A 10,303-nucleotide genomic window follows, 5' to 3' on the forward strand; every position below is an offset into this window, starting at 1 on the left:
GTTGCGCCTGTTCTCAGGCAGTTACAGGAGTGCAAGTTGGATGGGCTGGATCTTTTTTATGGTCAACTCAGGTTCAATTCTAAGATTTGGGTCTAAGGCATGGGTCCAGGTCGAATTTGAGGTTAATCCCAATCTTTATAACCCTAGCCCAGCCTACATTCTAATTTGATGCATTCGGATTGATCTCGGGTTGGTCAATGAATCTACTCTAAAATTACACTTGTATGTATATATCTATACAAATATGCATATATATATAATGTGTATAGTCAAGTCAGGTTCAAGTTCAAACTACCTAAGGATTAAGCCCCGATCTGGACTAAAAAATTCAAACCCAACTCGTATAAAATTTTGGACCAAATTGGTATGGGCTCAGGTTGGGCCCACCCAAGTTACACGCCTACACAGTAGTAGACAATCGGGCTCGTCTTTACTCAATTCATTTCTGTCCACCTTTCTAAAATTCTGTGATAACCCAGACAGCGAATCATGCCAAGTGAGGGTTTGAAGTTGGAATCAAACAGGGTTTGAACCTTGAAGCCCCTGGGCTTGGGCTCACATCACCCACCTGGACAGCTAATGTTTCTCTTTATCTAACATCTACTCATCTCAAAGTAATTAATCAAATATATTTTGTCGATGACTCTGTATATTGTTCCGGTAAGTAAGTATTATCTGGACGCAAAGGCCAAAGGGTGATCCGATTATTAGCGGGATATACAAGTTGTACACCCAACTTAATTTTTCGCCAAACTTTAGTCAAAATAGTGGATTATTGTACTGCTTTACTGTAACGACAATTCATACATCAGCTCAAATACTCCTTCATCTCCCGATCCTTGCGCAAATTTGCCCAACTAGTTGATATCAACTATTGCTGAAAAATTGCATTCCCCTCGTGTGCTTGATAGTTGATATCCAACCTCACAAGATAACAGTCTGCTTTCTTATGAATACGATTTCATCGTCCCCAATTGTAAACCAATGGCCTTGGCTCTAAGCTGATTAAATTGTTTCACACTCTTAATTAGCTAATTAGAGCAGTTTACGTTGCAGAATTATTTTCATACTGCAGGATATATGTTTCAATTTTTGTGTTATGGATTGACTTTTCAATCTAAAAGAATGAAACCCATGACAAGAATTTTGTAATCAAATACTCTAATATTATTCATTCTTGTCCATTCTTATCTAGTCTAGAATGAAGAACCAAACATGTCTTAACTGACACAAGTTTTCTTAGCCCCAGGTTGGTTTTGATATTCTAAGTAGGAAACAAAGAGTTTAAAATTTAAAATGCTCTACCTCAATAACACTCTAATTAACTATTATTCTTAAATCTTAATTATGTATTATGGATATCATTAAGATCTTGGATACGTTCGTTGCACTGTTGTGTATCACTTGTTACATAATCAATCACAATTCACAAGTGAATTGAATTGTGGCCACATGCATATGGAACACTAGCTTTTTTAATTTTTTTTCTATATAAATTAATCTTGTTCACCATGTTGACTCTCTCACAGCAGAGTGCAAAGTTCAGCAATCAGAAGATATATCCAATGAGTTGAAAATTCTGTTATAAGCATGATTCGATGGTATCCTCATATTTTAAAATTGCCGTCTGATTGCCGCCATTAATTCAAACTTTAATGATCTGAAGAAAATTGAAACCGAAGAAGAAGAAAGAATTCATAGTATAAAAGGCGATAGAGAAAGACGACCGACCATGCTGATGAAAATGACAGGTTCTGCCCGTGGAAACGCCTCCAAAATGTTACCGGATTCCGGCTGTCCTGTCCGCCGGATTCTTACCCTCTTAGTTGTCTTTACTGTAGTTGCATTACCTTGTCTTTTTATCTACAATGCTCAGACCTATTCCTATGCAGTTTTATTTCGGCCTTTCGGTTGCTCTTCTTCCACTGTCAACCAAGTTTTCTCCGGTACTGTTGAGGCATCATCTCCGGTGAGTCTCTTTCTCTCATCATCCATATCCCGACTAACGTGCGTCTTCTTTTCCTTTTAAGAGACTTGGAGTTGGTGAATAGTATTAGGGGTGACTGTACCAGGCCCAGCCCTAACATTTCGGTTCAAGGCCCGAGCCTAGACTTAATTTTAAGGTCAAGTCCGATCTTCTCAACCCAAACCCAAACCACACTGTAATTTGAATTGATGCATTAGATTGGGTTTGGGTTTGGATTGAGCTTGGGTTAGTCAATAATCCATTCTAAAATTATACATGTATGTATGCATTTAGGTAAATAGATATGCATATATAAATAGGGATGGCAATTTTTACCCTATGTGTACCGCCCCTACCCTCCCTGACGAAGTGGTTTTTTTTTGGGAGAATGACGGTTCAGCGAATTTGTAGGCTCAAAGTACATTTTAGGTAGATGCCAGCTCGGAATTGATGCCAATTCATGTGTGGGTATGGGTGCATAGAGTGTGAGTTTTTGACCTATTTATAGTTTTGCAGTGGAAATCAGAAATATGCATTGGACCTGTCCGTACTTCTCCGTTTTTTCTTTTCTCGAAGAATGGGTTTTGGGGCGGGTACGGGTTTTGGGATTCTACAACCTATATGGATATGGGTTTTGGGATTCTACAACTTGTACGGGTACAGGTAGGGTACAATATTAGGCTAAACCCGATGCTCCCCGACCCATGTATTATTGGAAAGCATATAAACTTTATGTACTAGGTCTTGAATTTAATAATATTTTAAATTTTACATAAAAGATAATTGATAGTTTATGTGTTTCTTACATGCCTTAATCAAATAATTAGAATTTTTGTTGTTTATTTGTGTTATTTTTCTTATTTATTACTTATGTATGATAAGAAATAAAAGGAAGTTAAATACGGGTTCTAAACCCAACCCACCCCTACCCTTGAATGCGGGGATGGTTTTGAATTTTCATGCATGGGTAGGGTTTGGATTCTTAAAATCCAACCCGCTACAAGTTTTGGGGCAAATACGGGTTAAGAGGTTTAGGGAGGCAGTTAGGATCTAGAATTTACAAAGCCCTCCCCAAACCTGCCCCATTGCCATCCCTATGTATGAATTTGTATAGTCAGGCTTGGCTGAAATTGGGATAAGATTGGGTTGGGCTTGGGTTACATAAAGGCTAGGCCCGGGCTCAGTCCAAAAAATAAAAAATCCAATCTTAGACCTAAGAACCAAAAATCTAAGATCAGCCCATATAAAATTTCGGGCTAAGTCGGTACAGGCTCATTTTGGGCCCACCCAAGTTGCATCCCTAACAAGTATGGTTGGTTTGGATAGTCAAACCATTTGAATCGTCACTTGGTTTTCAACTCTGGCTTTTCTAAATCCCACTACATCATAAAAAATTGTTAGCTTGGTGAGAGACCCACCTAGGCAGTTCAACCGTTAAAAAATTGTTGGCTTGGTCAGAAACCCATAGACATAACCAGTTGAACCGTTAATCTATTTGACTTGGTCACCGGGACATAAGTTACAAATTATAATGTTTTAAAATTTTTTGAAGAGGATGATTTTGTGCTTGGTTGTGGGATTGGATTGATCTTTCTTTCGATTTTGGGTAGTTTTTTTCAATCCATGCCTCGAAAGGAGGCCAAGGTATCTTGCCTCATTATTTTTGCCAAAAAATGTTTTTTTTTTTCGCCTCAAATTATATTTAGAATGTAATTATACATCCATTATTTGTTATATGTAATATATTTGATGTTGTGTCATGGTTTGGTCCATCTGACCCTGATGGTTGAACTATTGACCCATGATCGAGAGGGAAAACAGTTCAACTTCTTAGTTTTTAAAACATTGTTTGTAATATCTGTTAATTAAGTATATGTTTGGCATCAATGCTGCAGATATAGCATCGTTTTTTTAGAACACGATGCTATTGATGTGTGGGTCAGAAGCACCATTTTTTGAGAAAACAGTATCTTTTTCGTTTGGAAACGTTGTTGTTAGGTAGGACATTTCCTAGAGCAGCAACAACATTATAGTTTGGTATCAATGCTCTAGGAAACATTTTCAGCACTGCAGGTACATGTTATCCAGTGCCACATCATGTCCCTGTCACTCCCATCTCATGTCCCTGTTGTCAGCAATGAGCAGCTCCAAGAAATGCCAAATTCGGCGTTGCTCCAAGCCACACCTTCCCAATTTCCAAAGTGTGGCTTGGAGCACCATTTTTTATGGAAAAATGGTTCCAAACAAATGGGTGTTTCCTGGAGCACCATTTTCTTTGACGTAGCATTGATGTGTCACCATTTTCTAAATGCAGTTGTTCACATTTCCTTACTATATTGCTTTCCATCCCCTTTAGAGTTTTCTCGTTTTCTTTTTTGCTTTTAAAAAATAAAAAATAAACTAGGGGCTAGTTACAACAAGGAAACTTAATGTAATCACTCCCCTTTAACATGGCCATCTTTTAATATCGGCATGTGCATCACACAGGTCTCTTCTAGTATTTCCTTGTTTATGAGGTTGCATTTTGCAGCTTTGTACCCTGAGGAATAGAAGTAGGGGTGAGCATGGGCCGGTTCAGTTCAATTCCATGGCAGAACCTGGAACTTACTCTGTAGGGGTTAGTTTCAGGTTTTTTGAACCGGAACCTACCCTGTGAAGGTCGGTTTCAGGGTAGGTTCTAGCCTTGGCGGTTCCAGGGTTGGTTCCATGTTCTATCCATGGAACCTATACTTTCTTTACTCTCCTCTTTCACAAAAAAAAAAAAAAAAAAGATTTTCAGTAAATATAATATATAATTTAAAACTTGTATTATCTTTATTGATTAAATCGATTAACTTTATATGTGGATTATTATTATATGATTAAAAACTTATAAATTAAATTTAAATTTTGTAAATATTACCTTTTACACTAAAATGAAAACAAATGATCAAATCACTTATGTAACTCAATGTTCAAGTGAGACCATGACCTTTGTAAGCATGAATGCTTGGGTTTAAATCTTCACATCCCAAGCATTCTAGGGTTTATTTCAAAGTTAGTTCGGTTCTAGGGCAGGTTCCAACAAGGTCGGTTGCCCTAGGGCCAACCGAGGCCAATTCGTGTAGGGTAAACCCCTAGGCCCTGGAACCGGCCTGATGGGGGTTGTTTCCAAGAATTTTGAACCAAACCCTACCATATTACAGATTGGATAGGGTCAGTTCAAGACCGGTTTGAGGTCAGTTCCATTCAGTTTTGGGTAGAACCTACCCATTTGCTCACCCCTAAATAGAAGTATCAAGTATAGAGCAGATAGGGACCAGCTCTAACTAGTGAGCTTGCCTGCATGGCTGGACCATCCTATTTAGTCAAGTTTAGCTGGGGTGGTATGTCTGATGATATTATGGCAAAGTGGAATGTTTGAGCTACCATGGAAGTCCATGTGAAGCGGATATTTGTTCTTTTGGCTCAATTTGGAATTGTTACAAATGTATACAAATACAAAGTACAAGATTTTACACACTACATATTTGTATTTGTACTCTTTCCATTTCTTGAAAAAGTTGGATCACATCTATTTGCTACTATCTATTATTTTAGGGTGGGACCACCAATAAGCACTATATGCATTTGGAAAATAAGCTTGAGTAAGCTTTTATTCAGGAAGTAGGAAATAAGGCCATGTTTGGAAGTGTTTATGTTAAAAATAAGTGTTTAAAAACAAGTGCTTATTCAAATAAACACTTATTTGCATTTGATACCCAAAATTTTCAAGTGCTTATTTTAAAATAAAAAACAAACACTTATTTCATGTTGGGCATTTGGTAGTCTGTTTCTCCAATAAGCACTGAAATAAGCATTTGTGACTATTTTGTCCTTCATTTTCTTTCAAATTTTAAGAAAGCACTTTAGAAAAGTAATTTTATAAAAGTACTTTTATGAAAACACTTTAATAAAAAGCATTTTTATGAAAGTACTTTTACGAAAGCACTTTTATGAAAACACTTTTGTAAAATTCAACTAGGGATACTTTTGAAAGAAAAAATTGTATAAGTACTTAAAAAAAGCTGGACACGTTTACAAATTCATGCCCATGTCTATGTTTATGGTCAAAGCGAAATAGGGGACAATTACTAATTTACCCCACTCTCATGGTAACATGGCATTCCCAAGAATGTTCTCAACATAGGCTCCCCAACAGCCAAAGCTTTTCCTGGCAAACACACCAAGGTCCCAATCTCTTGAACTTGCCTTGTTACATGTAGGGCTGCAAATAGATCGGATTGGATTTGGTAAGGGCATATCTGATCCGTCCTGTTAAGAAAATCTGACTGATCTAAATCCGATAAAGATTCGTCAAATTTTCAAAGGCATGATTTGAATTGGAATGTATCATCGGATATCTGATTCGAATCCGATTTGATTAGAATTATATTTATATTATATAATATAAATAATACATTATATTATTTATATAATATATTAATATATTAAAATAAAAAATATCCGATTTACACGAAAAAGTATGAACAGGCCGAATGCAGATTTCAGATTTCCACTATAGAACTATTAACATTCAAAAGGTCAAAAACCTATACTTTATGCACTCATACCTGCCTGTAAATTGACATCAATTCCGAGATGGCACCTACCCCAAATATACTTTGAGCTTACAAATTCTAACCTTGGGCTGAATCGTCATTCTCCCCCATGATAGTCGCAGGAAACGTTGCAGCCATACATAGGAAACAAGTTTTCTGCTGTAAATCTTAGATCCCATGCATGACATCAAAGAACGTTGTGCAAATATTGATTTCTTTGATTGAGAACTATAATTAATTTTAGTACTTAGACTGATAAAGTTAGTTATATATATATATATATATACCTTTGTATGTAGGAAACTAAGGAATTGAGTCTGGAAAGTATTTTGAAGGAGGCAGCTATGGAAGATAAAACTGTAATCTTAGCTCCCTTAAATGAAGCTTGGGCAACACCTGGCTCAATAATTGATCTCTTCATGGAGAGCTTCCGAGTTGGAGATAATACGAGTTGGCTATTGAACCATTTGGTAATTGTTGCCTTAGACCAAAAGGCGTACGTTCGTTGTTTGGCTGTGCACACCCATTGTTTTGCTCTTGTCACTCAAGGAGTTGATTTTTCTGGAGAAGCATATTTCATGACAAGTGATTACTTGAAAATGGTGTGGACCAAAATTGATTTTCTAAGATCAGTTCTTGAGATGGGATACCACTTCCTTTTCACGGTATGTACACTCCCTCCCTCCCTCATCAAATCGGATTTGGTGCTCACACAACCGTCCTCACACCTCACTCCTCACAGTGCCTTACAGTTCTGTATTTGTATTTTTTCATTCATGAGAAGATATTTTGAATGCACGGTTCTGTGAGGTTCAAATCTGAATTCCTCTCCCTCACTCCAAGTACAATCTCTTACAAACCACTAATTCATCTGAATTCCAAACTTGTTTGTTTTATAAAGGGTTCGACTATCATATAAAAAAGATATGATATCCAAAAAAACAATTAACCAATAAATTGTAATCTAAAACGTGGTGGCAAATAAAGTATAATTAATCAAAATTCACGAGTGGATTTTGATTGATCAAGTCCATAGGTATCATAATCTCTCTCTCTGATGAGAAAACCTTGTGGTAATAGAATTCAATGTATTTATGTGCTATTTATTTTGAGAGCAAAATTGTGAATTGACAATCTTATGAAGTTAATGAATTATTATATACAAATAAATAAAATAGAATTAATTAATAGAGTATTTACTTGAAAGAGAAACATATATATATTTTTTTTCTTTTTAACAGAAAAGGGCAAAGATATTGGTAAGAGAATCAATAATACTATACTGTTGAATTAAGCAGGTTGCATCATTATAGATTGAATTTCTAGGTTTATCTAACAAGGTTATCTTTTATCGCAATATAAGACTTGAAATGGGAAGGATATTGAGGCTTTAAGATTTGCTAATTGCATTGATTTTCTAATTTTTGCTCTTAAACTAAAGTAGCATTCTAACTTTTTCTATAGGAAATATAATAGTTTTTTTTTTTTTTATTTGGAAAATTAATGAAAGCTTTTAAGTAAAAGCTAATGGAAGCTCAAGTGTTTCTTAAAATTGCTTTTTTTTTTTTTTTTTAATTCCTATGAAGGATGACTTTTTTTTGTGTTGGAATTCTGAGGGGCCGTTTAATAACAGCTAAAGATGTGCTTATTGTTTTGTCTTTTAGTGAATAAGTTTTTAAGGAGTTGTGGGCTTCTTAATGGCTGAAACTGAAATAGGGTAGATTATTATACTCTTAAAAACTTTAATTTGTTTAATTATCTTATCAACTAAAAGACAAAGCAATATGTCTAGCTTTCAGTTCAGCAACTTCAGCCGTTATCAAAAAGTGCCTTAGCATGGTTTCTTGTGATGGTGCTGATCGAGAATGATTGCTGCCATCCTTTGGTAACATTCATAGTTTGGTCAATAAATTACAGTAGTGAAGAAATTCTATCGACTGTACTGGATCATGGTTTTAAAACCGACCCAGAGATCAAACCGGTTAGGGGTCTGGTTATCGGGTTGATGGTCCGATTGTTCGAACCAAATAAAAAATAAAAAAAAGAATAAAAATGGTCAAAATCATTCGAACAGTTAATCATCCAGGTCAGCAGTTTGCTGACCAAAATCAACGGTTTTTGGAAAAAATCCGGTTTTAGGAAAAAATGAAACCGATCACCTGACCAATTTCCTGTTTTTCTGATATGGCCCAATTTTTGAAAACCATGTAATGGATTAGACTCAAACCAGCATTATTATGCTTTCCCACCCAGAGGCGGAGCCAGAAATTTTTCATAAGAGGGACCAAAACCTAAAAAGGAATTTGGGGGGAAAGGGATAAATAAATATGGATGGTCATAAAGGGGGCCAACAACAGGGAAGTGAGAAATTTACAATCACAATCACAAGTAAGGATTTTTGAGGGCTAAGAATTTACCAATACGGTAGCTAGGTAATGTCACCTCATCATGTGTACGGCCACCAGTGAATTTTGATAAATTCCACTTGATTGATTAATACATTTATTCTTTTTCGGATATCGATATTAATAATCCAACCCATGAAGTAATAAAGTTTTGTTTTATGAGCCTTGTTGAAGTTTTCCATCCTTTTAATAATTAGATTGTTTATGGTTGGTTTGTCTTTCAGGATGGTGATATAATGTGGTTCCGAAACCCATTCCCACATTTTTATTTGGATGCAGATTTTCTTATAGCTTGTGATCACTTTAGAGGCAGCTCGACTGATTTAAACAACAGTCCAAATGCAGGATTTATGTATGTCAAATCCAATAACAGGACCATAGAATTCTACAAGTTTTGGTACTCCTCCAGAGACACATATCCTGGGAAAAAGACTCAGGATGTGTTAAACATTATTAAATATGATCCATTCGTCAAAAGGATTGAGTTGACGATTAGGTTTCTGGATACTGTTTATTTTGGTGGATTTTGTGAACCCAGTAGAGATTTGAATAGAGTTTGTACAATGCATGCAAATTGTTGTATTGGTATGAATAACAAGATCCATGATCTTAGAGTTGTGCTTGAGGACTGGAAAAAATTTTTGTCTTCTCCGGAAAGTGTGAAGAGATCGGGAATGTCTTGGACTGTTCCACGGAATTGCAGGTAAAGTAGGTAGTATAATTTCATTACTTCTCTGCTCATTAAATTCTGTGCTAATAATACATCATGTATTAGTGATCATTGTTTCTATATATTATATATTTTTTTCTCTTCAGTCTATCATCTTTCCATCCACCTCCAAAGAATAGTAGTCAATTTGAGCGGAAAGATTGTAATAGAAAATCAATTTCAATATGTCTCACTTTTGCGGTTTTGCCCATTAATGACAATCTGTTAAAATAAAAATATAACCTTTAATGCTTAATTGCAAATTGATTTGTGAATTCCAAAAGCAGAGGTCCAAAATTTGATTTTATATATATAACATAAAAACCATGGTTTTGTAGTGTATTTCTTGTTTCCTAAAACTGATACACATTACTGAATTTCAGGTTTGGAAATTCCTTTTTTTGTATTAGAGTCCATTTGGTTTATAGTCAGAATTGGAATTAAAATGGTCCAAAGCTTGTTTGGTTTAAATGGGAATTAGAATCAGTTGGAATGGGTTTTTATTCCCAAGGGAGGGGGAAGGAATGACCATTCCCTCAAATGAAAGCATGCCATTACACCAGAAATGAGAATGAGATTCTAATTCCAATCAACCAAACAGTTGAAATTCCAATTCTAAACCCCTTATAAGTACATATAGTCC

General features: G+C 35.7%; 1 protein-coding gene across 1 annotated transcript; it reads left to right on the forward strand.

Moving 5' to 3' along the window:
* Positions 1-1,738: 1,738 nt before the first annotated feature.
* On the forward strand, positions 1,739-9,894 carry LOC104606236 (uncharacterized protein At4g15970-like). The gene is made up of 4 exons (XM_010271335.2): positions 1,739-1,969; positions 6,846-7,211; positions 9,176-9,654; positions 9,768-9,894. The coding sequence occupies exons 1-4, from the start codon at positions 1,739-1,741 to the stop codon at positions 9,892-9,894; spliced, it is 1,203 nt and encodes a 400-aa protein (XP_010269637.2).
* Positions 9,895-10,303: the final 409 nt, after the last annotated feature.

The sequence above is a fragment of the Nelumbo nucifera genome, chromosome 4, assembly GCF_055504915.1.
Source record: "Nelumbo nucifera cultivar China Antique chromosome 4, China Antique-T2T, whole genome shotgun sequence".
Lineage (NCBI taxonomy): Eukaryota > Viridiplantae > Streptophyta > Magnoliopsida > Proteales > Nelumbonaceae > Nelumbo > Nelumbo nucifera.